The following is a 14577-nucleotide window of genomic DNA, read 5'->3' as shown; positions in this document are numbered from 1 at the left end:
CCCTGAAGCAATTAGCTCTGCACTTGCTTCCCATGCTTCTTTCTTGCAACCTGCAAAGAAGAAAGTGATTGCAGCAGAAGGAGAGGGTAGTGATCATGGCAAAAGGGAGGAAGGTTTAAGGTTAGATCACAATAGAGGAAGGGATTCTATAAGGGCAGGAATTTTTCATTAATTAAGAGGTATTATAGTATTTTCATAATTTATGTTTAACTATGAAATAAAATAAGTGTAAGTATTCCCTACTATTATTACTTTATACCAAATGTAATTTTAAAGCTTCAATCCTACTCCCAATCACAATCACAATCCCTATAACTTTCTGCATGTGTGCTAAACAGGGCCTAAGTGACAAAGGTGAAGAGAAGAAATGAGAGAAAGCGTGGATTGGTTTTGAATGGAAAGGTATAAAGGGAGGGGAGAAAGGTACCAGGCTGGATGGCTCTGATGGAACATAATTAAAGCTCAATTCACTCACTTGTTCATTCACCCCAACACTGTTCCCTCCCATTTCACTTCTCTTAGCAAAATAAGCCTAGCAATTTTCTCTACTCCTCTTGGCCACCGCGCACTTTGAGTGAATACTTGCTTGTCATTCATATTTGCTTTCTGGATAGCCCCTGTTCCCTTTTTGGATTATTGGGGTATAATACCTAACATATCATCAATAAGATACTACTAAATACCTGACAGGCTGATAAGTTGATGGTTGTTACGAATCCATCATGGGTAGAAGGAGGTGAAATTTTTTGTAATAACACTCCAGTTAGAGAAAAAGTCTTTTTTCAAATAGATTACAAGAAGTTGACAACTTGTAAAGTATTATAAAATATCAATATATTCTTTTGCATTGAGATTTTTTTTAAAAAATAATTATTTGATCCCTATAATTTTGATCCAATTATAATTTAGTTCCTAAATTTTGACTTTTTGTAACTTGGTTTCCATGGTTTTGATTTTTTTTTCTGTTCCCTATATCTTAAAAAAACCAAAATTATAAATATTAAAACTATTTTACAATTTTAATCTTTATGAAGATTGAAAGGATTTCATAATTTAAAATACTAGTCCTAAATTTTAACATGTTTTCAATCTTTAAAGTTTTATTTTTTAAAATAAAAGGAATAACATTTTAGATGATTGAATTACATTATGTTCTCATTTTGTTTCTCTTCTTTTATTCTTTTTATAACCGAGCCAAAACTACAAGTACTAACTTATAATGAATCAAAATTTAGGAATTGCGCACAATCATGTCAAAAATTTTAAAACTAATTGATTAATTTTCTCTTTTTATTTAAGACTTGTTTAATGCTGTTTTATATTTTTCAATTGTGTATATTGTGGAATAATTTTTTAAAAAAAGTTATGAAAATAAAAAATTTGCTTGAATTATTATTTTTAAAAAATACATCTAAAATGGTGAAATAAAAGGTGAAAAAATTATTTACTTTAATAACATGATTGACATTAATGATAACTTGATGTTTCCTCCCTTTAATCTAATTTTACCGAAAAAAAGAAGACAAAATATATAAAAAATACTCAATTTTTTATTTTATAGAAAAAATAAAATTTTAATTTTTCATAGCAGATAACAAAGACATATTGGAAATAGGTATTTGTATTTTTCTGTTGTCAGCACAAAAAAATATTTTGAAAATAGAAAATCTGCCCTGGTATTTTTTTGTCGTTGCCTAAACTTTTAATTTTTTTTAGATTTAAATTTTATAGATATACAATTTTTTTGGGTAAAATACAGATATACAATTCAATCCAGACAGTTCCTCGAAAGAAGGAGCAGGGGAACGCCGTCGTATGAATGAAGCGAAGGATATCATTAATGGATATTTTCCAGTTGTGGCAAAAAAAAGAATAAAGAAAAAAGAAAAAGGCTTGCAGCTGCAATGAAACTATTTACTTCCCGTCATATTTTTAACCCATTCACGTAAATAAATAAATATTAATTATTTAATTTAAAATACAGTAGCATTTTAATTTTATTTTAATTTTTATAAATAAAAAATAATTTTTTAAAATAAATTAATAGTATTTATTTTTTAATATAATAAGAATATGATAGTTCATTTATTACAAAATATATTAACAATCTCTTATATTTAAAAACTTAAAAAGTATCTTATATATAAAAACGAATAGAGCATTTAGTATCAGCTGCATCTCTAAATTTAACAAAATGGATTCGTTTTAGCGACAGTTTTTTTATTTTATGTATATATCTGCGTGATTTCTTTTCTTTTCTTTTTTTCAGCGAGCTATGCGCGCACGTTTTTATTAACTTGGCTCGGCATGTGCGTTTATTTTTTTCTAGGGAGAATCGCGCACAAGGTTATTGGAATTTGGAAGATAAAAATCGCACCTTATGAAGAAAAAATCTAAAATCTAATACATTTTTAATTATTTTTGCAGGTTTAAATATCCCAAATACAAGTATCTTTCTTTATGAAAATACACATTCTTTCCAAATGCATAAGTTTATCAAGTGTATGTATAATATAATATTATAAAAAATATGACAAGATTCATACATAATAACATAATATCTGTTTATTATGCAAAGTCTAGATAGTTAAGATAAATGATAATATACAAGTTTCCTAAATGTATATATAACATAATATCTATAAAGAATAGGACGATATCCGCACACGAACAATACAATATTTATTTATTATGCGTAGTTTATATGGTTAAGTTTATTATTAATAGATAAGTTTAACTTAATCATATAGACTATATATAATACAATATTAGTTTATTATACATAATTAGTGTGATTAGGGGTAAATGCATCTTTTTACAAGAAAACATATTTGCCTTTGAGGTATTTGAGCTTGTAAAAATGATTAAGAATGTATTGGATTTTAGGTGTGATTATTTTTTGGGTGCCTTGAATGCTATTATTCCTCTTTTTTAATGATGGCCTGACGTGAAATAGCCCATGAAGAGAAGAAAAAGAAGAAGAAAAACAGAGGTTGTAAACTCACTTTTAAGTTTCAAGTTTTGGATTGGGTAAGCGGTTTAGGTTTATTCACTCAATACGTATCTCAATTATAATCATCATGATATTTTATTGACACTTAAAATTTATTAAAATATATTTTTTCAGAAATTTTAAAATAATTTTCATGGTCAAAGCAATTCTCATACATGTATGCCGTGCTCTCAAAAAAATGGAGATTTAATAATTTTGTAGTATTATAGAACAAAATCTTCAACGGTGATTCAGTTAAGCCCAACGATTGTTAATATTTAATCAAACAATAATTATCGTGACATGTGAGAATGAGCAAGATTAAACAACTCACGGGGCTTCAAATCTGAGAGTTAAACGCCATGATTGTATCGTGCGCATGTAGTAACGCGTACGTTTAGATATCCCCACCGGAGACATGAGTCTAATGAAGTGAGCAGTCCTTAGACATGTGCATCGTTTATTGAACTAGCAACTTTTGCGGATTTGTGGACGATCCATTTTCAATATATGAACGAATAGGAATGGCGCTGCAGCATCAGATGATTGAATTACATTGTGTTCTCATTTTGTTTCTCTTCTTTTCTTCTTTTTATTGTGTTGTTGGTCATTTGCATTGCAGCCGTCGCTGTCCGTCCCTCTTGCTCTCCTGCTTTTCCTTTTTCCATTGCCCAGTACCCTCACTTTCGATTCGACAATTTTATTCTCACCAGGCCAACTTGCCCGAGTCCCTTTATCTCATCCGCAAATATCACCGCTTCAAGAAATAGGTATAAATCACACAATTTACGTTTTCCTCTCTTTATTCCAGAGCATATTTAATTACATCACCAGATAAAAGTGATCAGGTCATTAATCTTATTTTTAATTTTATTTATATTTAGATAAAAAATTTTATAGTTGCACCATATTCTCTCTCCCAATTAATGAAATTCAATGAAAATAATAATAAAAAATATATTAATAACTATCAAATATTTCGTATTAAAAATCAATTTTTTTTAAAGATTACCCTGTGATAGGAATTGGAAGGTGTGCGCATTTTGTGATATTTATTTATGATGCCAACAAAATACTTTTTTATTTTATGAGGCTCACCACTCCATCAATATCCTTGAATTCAGTACCCAACTTTTTTTAAGCCATTGTCCCATTGACATCACCTTGATCGAAATCATAAGATGTTTTATAAAATATTTTTTTATGTCATCCCCTATTTAACGATTTTTCCGAAACATCTAATAAATATAATTTATCACTGTAAAAGATTATTTAGGGGGCAGTTTTTCAAAAGAATAAAAGTAACACTTAGACAAAGCCAACTTTGTTGGCCGGTGATTAGCAACTACTAACTGAGTATTCCAATATATTAAAAATTGAATCAATTATTAAATTAATGAAAATAATAATTTAAGAGATAATAGTCCAATCAGGAATCAATTCAAAGTTATAAGGATTATAATTAAAATAACGTATTTAAATTTAAATATAGAAAAATATTTATAAAATCCTATACATGCCTTATATATATATTAACTATAAGCTTATAAGATAATAAAATACAATAACATTGAAATATTAATTAAGAGATTTATAGTTGATTTAGGTTTCGTTATTTAGAAGAAGAAAAAAAAAAATAACTCAGGTCAACCCATCAATACGCTTGGATTAACAAGTTCACAACTTTCCCAATTTAATTCATTCATCGCACCTGCCCATTGACCAGTTTACTGGATTATTGGAATATTGGTCCAACCGGCTAGTCTAGTCCCTTTTTTTTTTTTTTTAATTTAACCATCACGGAGCATTCACTGCTCCCTTTCCTTTCTGCACATTGCTCAGTCACATAAAAATCAAATTAATTTCAATAACAATAATACTCACCCTGCTATAACCACTAAGAAACTATCACAAAATCCTAAACTAGTCACATTTAAAAAAATAGATGATGTTTTTTGTAAGTCACTTTGATTTGCATAAAAAATAAATATTAATTATTTTATCCCAATCTCATCTCTCTCTCTAGCTAATTTCCTGAACCAGAACTAGAGATTTTAAGGAAAAAAAATCAATTTTTTAGACAAGTAATTGATCGAGGTTCTAATAATAAAAACTATAAAAAAAGGGATTTTATAATAACAAGAAAAGGGCGTAGTGAACAAGACAAACTAACGACAAGTCATAAAGATACTATATATGCCTAAAACCAGCTCGCTAGCAAATGAAAATGAAAATTACATATAACAAATTTAGCAGTACTGTAACTGTAATTGTACGTGCGTACCAAGCTGAAGAATCAACGACAGCGCATTCTCTGTCGTAGTCATGGAAGAATTAACAGACTAAATTCAGCGAGCATGCACATTGCACAGTCAGAAACACATCAAAGGAAGATTATATATGGAAGATACTTTAATTGCCACAGAAATGATGTACATATGCAGGGAGCCATGTATTTCCCGTAAGTGCCAGGAGCCATGCATGTGAAAAAGACTATGCTACCCTTGAAGTGAATATAGGCAGCTAGCTAGTGGGCAACACATGGAACCACCACTATATCCCAACTCTCGAAGCTTTTCACACTTGCCTGCTTTTGATACCCAACCTCTAGAAAGTGGCTGTCTTTCCCATCTCTCAGCACTCCATAGCTTTTTCTCGTTCCTCTTAATCCATGGACACAGCTCAGTGGGCACAGGTACACCACAGGCCTCCTTTAATTTTCTCTGTTTTTCTTTGCACGTCTCATCTCAAATTCCTTCTGTGGAGGGAATGATATGCATGCTTTGGGTTTTGTAATTTCTTTCGATTATTAATTCCCAAGTTCTGAGTGAAGTTTACCTTTTTCTCATCCACTTTTCAATTCTCAAGAGACCACATATAGACATGTTCAAATTTTGTTGCTAAGTTCGTGCTTTTTAAAGATGTAATATAATTTCTCCCATAAATAATTTTTTTCCTGTTATTGGAAGCACTGCACCTTCCTCCTTCTTCCCTCTTTTTCTTCCTTTCCACCGTCTGATAAAGGACCCAAGAAAAAGCCAACAAATTTGTTTGTATTGCCGCTACCTGTTGTGCGCAAATCCCTAGCATCGTCCTTGTTTGATCGTCCTGTTGGTTTGTACATATATAATTTGAAATTAAACTTTGGGTGAATATATTTCAGGGGATCGGAGTGGTTAAACAGCCCCTGGTGGAAGGTTCAGTTCCAAAGCCTCCTGTGACCGAAAGAAAGGCTAGGCCTCAGAAAGATCAAGCTTTGAACTGCCCGAGGTGCAATTCAACCAACACTAAATTCTGCTACTACAATAACTACAGCCTCTCTCAGCCAAGATACTTCTGCAAGACTTGTAGAAGGTACTGGACCGAGGGTGGGTCCCTCAGAAACGTTCCCGTGGGTGGAGGCTCCCGAAAGAACAAGAGACCTTTAACTTCTTCCTCCTCCTCTTCGTCTCCATCAGCAATATCGTCAAAGAAGCTTCCTGATCTGAACCCAAAGATCCACCAAGGTCAGGATCTTAACTTAGCATGCCCCCCACCAGCACCCGAGGACTACAGCAATAGCATATCGAAATTTATCGAGGTTCCTTTCAGTACTGAAGACAAGAGCACACCTTCTCATCATGATCAGTTATCCGCCATGGAGCTTCTGAAAACTGGAATTCCGTCGTCGAGGACTTTATGTTCTTTGATGCCCATGTCGGCGACGGATTCCTCCGGTTCAGCAATGTATAATTCAAGCGGGTTTCCTAATTTGCAAGATTTTAAGCCTCCTTCCGGGCTTAGTTTCAGTCTGGAAGGGTATGCAAATGGGTTCGGGGGTATTTCTGGAATGCACGAGGGAAGTGGTGGCGATGGTGGTGCGAGGTTGTTGTTTCCTACTGAGGATTTGAAGCAAGTTCCGAGTAGTGCTGATCATTATGAGCAGAATAGAAGCCAGGCGGATTCAACGGGGTTTTGGAATGGCATGTTAGGTGGAGGATCGTGGTGATAAAGTTATTATTATAAAAGCAAAAAAGCAATTGGGAGTTTGGTCTTCTAGCTGTTTCTTCTCCTTCTCCTTCTTTTCCGCTAAAAATTTGGTGAGAGACTGTTTGAATTGATCAGATTCAGAACCACTAACGAATAGGGTATATGACTTCTGTTTATGGTTCTTTAATCCATGAATTTCTGGTGAAGATCTTCTTGATTAATTTTTCTTTCCTTGCTTTCACCCTATTTAATTTTCGCATTTTGAACCACGAGTTTGTGGTCATGTGGTTGCATGCTGAAGCTCGAATTCTTTTCAGGTTAGACCTTGCTTCAGGATATCATAAACTTTGTCCTAAATTGGGAGCTTAATTTCCCCTAATTATAAGTAACACGTGTCAACAACCAAATTGCTCTCGATACTATTATACTACCAGATCTGCCTCACAATTTGCCTCAACAGTTCCACCACCGTTTTACCCTCAGCAAGTCATCGTACGCAAGTAAACCATTGTTTCTTTGTTGTCGGGTACGAAGATACAGTAGTCGGTCACACACACACACATATATATAAGCTGAGATTTTGGTCAAGTCGCGATCTAGAAGTTAATCATTTTAATGGTAATTAAACGAATTCGTAAAAGGGGATATTTCAAGTGTGTGGTTGAATTCGGTCGTGATATTTATGGGTTTAAAAATTAAAACCTCGAACATAAAGTGAGTCCGGAATGATGGGTGTCAAATCCTTTACAGCAAAAAGCGGTTTGCCTAGCTGTCCCTCTTCTCCCACCCCCCCTCCAAAAAAAAAAAAACTCCCCCACCCCTTTCTTTATCATTAATTTTTGCTCGCCAACTGGTCAGAACTCAGAAGTATTGTCAGATCTCAATCACAAACGTCTCGTTCCCGCAGATTCTTTCCGCTCATTAAAGCAGTTTTCACGGATTAGCCACTGTAGGATCTACTAAATAATGGCTATTAATTTAATTAAGCAGACACTACTCCACTTTAAGCCTGGCAACTAGAACCTCGAAAAATTAAAGAGAGCATATTCGAAAGCCAATTACTGGTATTCTTCTCGCCGATTACTTTCCTTTGATGTATTCGTGAGAGTGATTACTAATTAAAATGGAGCGAACAAGATGGCCGTATCAGAAATAGGAAGGCCAATGCGAAGCAGAACTTTTAATTTGAAGAAAGTGGGTTTCCATGTGTTGCGTGACCTGCATGGCGTGTTGCTTTTTCTGTTGTTGGAAGGCTCATTCAACCACATTTTGCTGCATTTGTGTACATTATCATTAATCTTAACTCACTCCATATCCCCCACATGGGGGCTTCCTTCTCCTTTTTTCCCTTTCTTATGTCGAAAGAAAGCTAAAGAAGTTCGGGCTTGACTCTTGCTAGTCTCCTCTTTTTCCACCTATGGGTCCCACAAACATTCCTCTCGGTCCCCGTGCGAGAATAATATCCTCCACTCTGCAAATCCTCCGCCCTCCGTTCATATATAATTATTACACATATGGATTACGCTTTATTCCCTTCTACTATTATTATAATATCCTAGATAGAGTAAACAATAGGGAGCGTCCCTTAATTGGTTGTTTTAATTTACTCGGATCTAACGTGTTAAGCAATAAGCATATATTTAAATCGTGGGTTAGAGCTTCGCATCATGAAGATCTCTTTCTTGCCAAACTCGTCCATATCCACTCCATTCTTGACTATCCATCAGAAAAATGCCCACATATCTTGTGAAATATTCCGAGATCTGATGTGATCACCTTCATCTCTCTCCCTCGCTCGTTTCTGGGGAATAATGCTTTCGGACTAGACTTGTGGTCACCCTTAGAACACCTACTGTTGACCCTCAGTGACAGAGCGACAATGATGAACGAAAGATGATATTTACGCATAAAAAAAGCACTATCGCTGAGTTTATATTTAATTTATTGGTTACGCATCTGCATCAATGCACTATCATTGATTTAGTTATGAAAACCTAGAAGAAAGTGCTTCCTCTATATATATATATATATATCTATTTAATGTTTTGCAAAGCATGGTCTGCATACTGACTCTAAATATTCTGCATCTACCAAGGGAATTTATTCATTATTCCTTATTATGCCAAATCATAGGGATGGAATTTGTGGGTAGGGATTGGAGATGAAGCCCTAGGGCGAGGAGGATGTTTTTGTCTTAACCGTGGTATCTCCAACAATGACTGTAAATTAGGGTTTCTAGTTTCAACGTCAAAGGCAGAGGCTACTTAAGAAAGAAGGACGAGAAGGGCAATTATTAAGATGTAGAGGTGCAGGACCATATACATGGAAGACAAAGGCGATCCATTGAATCGTATTACAAAGATGGACGTCATTGGGATCAGCTTCACACCATCTGTATCGCTATATTTGGCAACAGTTTTAAGTGTAGCTCGACAATCGATGGGCTTTTATGTACACCTTCTGATTTTTCCTCCTCCAACCTCCTTCCCCTGCTAGGTATGATGATATATGTTCCTGTTGCTTTGGAAACGTATTATGCTGTGACAGACACATGTACACTCTAAGTCTTGTGGGGTTTAATCCTTGTGTGAAAGTTAATGGTGTCACTGTCTTGCAAACACGCACACGCACACAAGCGTATATTTAAAATTTCGTTAGCACTTACCCGCACTCTTGAATTTGTTACACTTAGAGCAGGTTATTTTCACATGTCAGAAATTCAGGCAGTTCGTTGTCAAATAATTATTCCCAGGAAGACAGGAAGTAAAATTTGAAACGGAGCTCCAGACTACTAGATTGCTTGATGTATTTGATTAGTGCAAGGGACTAGGAGGCCTTGAGGTGATCACAGATCAAAAACCTTGGCCGTTCTGCCTGTTCATAATCCACTTAGTGCAAAGTAGGCTTGAACTAACGTGCATGTACCGTGTACTTGATTAATTTATACAGGCTAGAGAAGGGGGGGGGGATCAAATAACTGCTTGCATGACATGGCATTCTTTTCATGCTAAAGTTTAAATTTTTAAAACTTGCTTATTAATTTTCATTGCAGTCCTAATAATGTATCAACTATATCCTTTTTATTAATTGTGTTCCAGTTTTAGCCTATTCATGTGTATTTTGACGACTTAACTATTGCAGTAGTTAGGGGTGAGCAAAACGAAATTAAAATTAAAAATTAAACCGAATTAAATTAAATTTTATTTATTTGATTTGGTTTATTCGGATTCGGTTTTTTTAAAAGAAAATTTCATTTGATCAATTCAGTCTAAGAATTTTTGAATCAAATAAACTAAATCAATCGAATTATATATATTTTTATTTTATATTTTTAAAAATATGAATCAATTTCCATTTAGATAAGTAAGAAACATCTTTCTACCTCTTGTAATAGTAGTATTTTTTTGTTTAATGTGATGTTCTAATTTTTGATTTTTATAATTAGTTTTTAGTGTAATAATATTGAGTTTTATTAATTTTTTTATGTATTATAATATAAGATTGCTATTTTTTTTGTTGGGTCTTTGACATTGAGGGGGAAAAATTGGATAAAAAAATATATAAACAATTAGACCTCATAAATCCAAATCAAAGGTCATGAACCAAATGAACTGATCGAATCAAAACATTATAATTTAGTTTGGTTTTAATTCAATTTGATTTGATCCAACCTTTTTATATAATTTGGTTGATTTGTTTTGAAAAAATTAAAATCGAATTGACCAAATGCACACCCCTAGCGGCAGTTACATTTCCCCCCCACCTTTGATTGTATGATTAAATTTTGTGATGTTAGTTGTGTAGTTTCATTTATCACATGTCTTCGTATACGAGTATATGTTATTAAGCTCTCTTCTACTTATTCTGGAGGTTAAAAATTGCTTGATGCCAAATAAAATCTTCTAACTGTAACTGCAGTTTTCCGTTGATATTCGTTCCCAAGAAAATGTTTCCCATCTATATTCACGCCGGTCTTTATAGTTGACGAAGTCATTTGATAGGCCACGCACTCTTCAATTTATTGTCAAATCGTTGCTCGGCTTAATGTACTTTCAAACATTCCTTATGCCATTAGCCGTGTGGATTGAATTTGTTTTTGACTTATAATTCTGACTAAGATTTCATTTCCTTATGAATGTGACTGAATCGTCTTGTCTGTACATGTAATCAATATTCACCGGTTGCATCTTTTTGAATTCATTACTAAAAAAAATTGATATTAATAAGAGACGAACCTGTCATTAAATGATAAAATCTGTCATTAACATTTTATTTAGTGATGGAAATTTTTGTCACTAAATTTGTTAAAAATACAGTGTTACTAATTTGTATGATGAAAATATATCTGTCACTAAAATTAATATATCCGTCACTACTATTTAATTAATTAATTTCATTCATTCTATTATTAAAAAATAATTATATTAGATTTGTCTATTCTATTCCCATCTCCTCTCAATCATCATGGGTGCCTCTCCCATTCACTTAGGATTTGGGAATCAATTTATGTTGGGGCAATGCACGTCCCTCCCTGTTCTAATTGGCACCCTCGCGTTTACTATGCCCATATCCTCCTTGTTTTACCAATTGAGCTAGAAACAAAAGAAACACCTTGTTATATTCCCCCTTATCTATAATTTTTTAGCAACTACCAAGTTATATTCCTTCGCATAAAAAATATAAGAAGCTTTCAACTTTAAGTTGCTCATATATTTTGAATCAAAATTAACTTAAAAATGATTGTATTTTAAACCAAATGGAAAATATTTTAAATAAAAAATTATAAAATATATACTAGGATTTATTTTTTTAAAAAATATTGCACTGAAAAATTTGTCAAAAAAAAGTCAAAACCTGAAAAGGCGCAGAGGAATGGTTCTTTTTTAATTCTTGTGATTATTTTTATCCATTGTGTCTATTTTAAATTCATATAATTACTGCCTTGATTAATTATAAATTAAATATATTCAACATTTTATTGAATTAGTGATTTTTAATGACACAGATTTTATTTTTTAATTTAAAAAATAATAATATATATGTATACCTACATATTAATAATATAACTTTTATATGAAAATGACAACATTAAAAAGTTATCACTATGTATCAAAATATCAAATGATAAAACATTGACAAACATTCATTGATAAAAACTATATTATATTATATTCCCTTTATTTAAAAATATAAAATATTTTTAACCAAATTTCACCTTCAATAAAATAGTTACCTACTATTTAACTAAACTTATATTTGTATATTTACCTATATTAAACACCCTATAATTAAAGCAGCGCTATTTAAAAAAAATCCTTTTATGAATTTAGTTGATTAGCTATCTTCAAAAATTTAAAAAGAATGGATAAAAATTAGAAAAGGAAATGAAATGCTGTTCATCCTGATTCCTAAAACACTCAACTTCCGCGTTTTGGAGATGAGAAGGTCGGGCTCCTTCGCGATCTTCCCAGTCCCATTTTTGGCCCTCTTGATCTCTCCGCCACAACTTCATTTCGTCTGCAGAATGTGGCTCTCTGTGCATCGTATGCGTTTATCAAGAATCAAATATCCTCCACTCAGCCACCGCTTCACCGTTCCGTTAATCGATTGCTGGACGTCTCTTTGGCCGAACGGCAGCGAGGTGAGTCATGCTTGAAATTGATTTTAGTTTTAGACGGGAAATGCTTTAAGTGTTGTCTGGATGCTGCAAGTGATTTGAGATGCAAGGTCTTTGAATCCCCATGTTACGTCCATTTGGGTGCAAAAAAACATTTCTCGAAATGAAGTGACACTACAGTAAATTGTGAGACAAATTTCAGTGAATCAAACTAAACTAACCTTATGAGATTTGATATTTTTGAAACCTTGAAAGCCACTTCTGAGAACTTGAAAGCCAGCATTTTAGATTGGATGAACTGATGGAAAGCAAATTTCAGATTCTATGTGGAAGCGGCATTTTGTGATGGCTTGGTGGAGTTTCCTTTTATTTTTCCATATTGCCAAATAAAATTGGACAGATAACATGCCCAAAAAAAAAAAGGAAAGACAAGGTTCTGACACAGGGCTAGGCTGGGGAATGAGGTGAGAGAACAAAAATAGCCATTGGATTGGTTAGTTTTCCTTTATCTTTTTTTGTTGAGTGCAAGTCATATATATGGATATGGTACTTTGTAACTTTGACATTAGCACCTTTCATTCATACGTATATGCAGATAAGAGGAAATAGGGATCGTGATGATGTTTTCACCGGTTTTGCACAGATTATGCCGTTTATATTTATTGTTGGTCATTTTCCCTTAATTTACATGCAAGTTGAAATCTTGTTACTGTTTGGGGCAAATTAATGTATATATCTTTCCCATGCAGTGTGGTCGTGTTAAAGACGGACATAGTTGCCAAAGTTTATCCAGAACCATTGCTGCTAATCCTCCAGTGGTTGCTGGTGTGGCATGCTTGCTTGTTTTTTTGGTCATCCCTAAACCGAAAAACTAATCTAGGTGAATCTATTGACCAGAAAAATACGTACAAGGGAGTGGTAAATAGTTGTTTTCCAGCAAATTGGAGTAAGGGCAAGGCCAGCTGTAATTTGATGATATTTTATTAGTTATCAGGACACATGAATTTGCTGGCTGGGTCCTCTTCAATCTTCAATACAGTTCCACCTAATGAAAAGCAGTTCATTTGTTTTAAAAATTGAGAGTTGATTTAAAAAAAAAAAAGAGAGAGAGAGGGTGGGGAGAAAGCCACCCTAAACAATAAAGTAAGGGGGCATGCGTTATTGTAATAAAAAAAATTAATTTTTTAATTTTTTAACTTTTAACTTACTTGCAATTCAACCTATCAATCATGACTCACTTATAATTCAATCTTTTAACTTTTAACTCACTTTTAATCCAATCTCTCAACCTTTGTTAGCTTATTTTTTTATATTAGTTTAGATACCACATCAAAGAATAAGAGAATGGTATTTTAGAACAAAATATGAATATTTTTTATTCCTTTTATTTGATAAGAAATTTTAAAAAAATAAAAAATAAGGATCGAGTTATAAGTGAGACAAAAGTTGAATAACTGAATCGTAGTGAGTCATGGTAAAAGGACTGAGTTACAGATAAGTTAAAAGTTGAATGATTGAGAGATTAATTTTTCCTTAAAAATATCTTGTTTCACCAAAAAGCTCACAAGAGAGACTGGAGTCCCAAGTATATAGTTTCCTTTTTTTTTCTGTGAATTATAAATGCCATGTATGTATGTATGTATGTATATGTATATCAAATTAATAATACCTACACTTGTTAATTTTGGCTATCAATCCTTGCAATTTTCAAGAGGCCGGTAAAGTGACCTCAAGTTTGTACTCTTAGATGTTTTTGTTTCTAAGTATAAACTCTGTTGTCAAGGAAATCAATAGAAAAAGAAAAATTGAAGGGTGTTAGGAAAGCTCTGGTGCAGGGTTGGGATGAAAGCAGCAAACAAAGACATTACAAGTTGCTCATGGCATGTCAAGACCAGAGTCCCAGGATAGTAATGGGCTACTAGCCTCCCTTGTGAGGCACCTGAACTTGAATCCTTTATTTGGATTGAACTCAAACAAACATCAGCCACATAATGAAATG

The 14577-nt window shown here is 33.2% G+C and overlaps 2 protein-coding genes across 2 annotated transcripts; both read left to right on the top strand.

Annotated features, from left to right (window-relative positions):
- The first annotated feature begins 5462 nt into the window (after positions 1-5462).
- Positions 5463-7167, top strand: LOC129294502 (dof zinc finger protein DOF1.8-like). Its single transcript, XM_054932935.1, has 2 exons — positions 5463-5687; positions 6156-7167. The coding sequence occupies exons 1-2, from the start codon at positions 5664-5666 to the stop codon at positions 6978-6980; spliced, it is 849 nt and encodes a 282-aa protein (XP_054788910.1). The 5' UTR covers positions 5463-5663; the 3' UTR covers positions 6981-7167.
- A 5175-nt stretch (positions 7168-12342) lies between these two features.
- LOC129294108 (uncharacterized) lies at positions 12343-13928 on the top strand. The gene is made up of 2 exons (XM_054932241.1): positions 12343-12602; positions 13328-13928. Exons 1-2 carry the CDS (start codon positions 12351-12353, stop codon positions 13451-13453), a joined length of 378 nt encoding a protein of 125 aa, XP_054788216.1. The 5' UTR covers positions 12343-12350; the 3' UTR covers positions 13454-13928.
- The last annotated feature ends 649 nt before the right edge of the window (positions 13929-14577 follow it).

The sequence above is a fragment of the Prosopis cineraria genome, unplaced genomic scaffold (assembly GCF_029017545.1).
Source record: "Prosopis cineraria cultivar Desert tree isolate PC_DT_omini unplaced genomic scaffold, ASM2901754v1 PC15, whole genome shotgun sequence".
NCBI classification, from domain to species: Eukaryota; Viridiplantae; Streptophyta; class Magnoliopsida; order Fabales; family Fabaceae; genus Prosopis; species Prosopis cineraria.
This window is presented reverse-complemented; position numbering and strand designations above follow the sequence as displayed.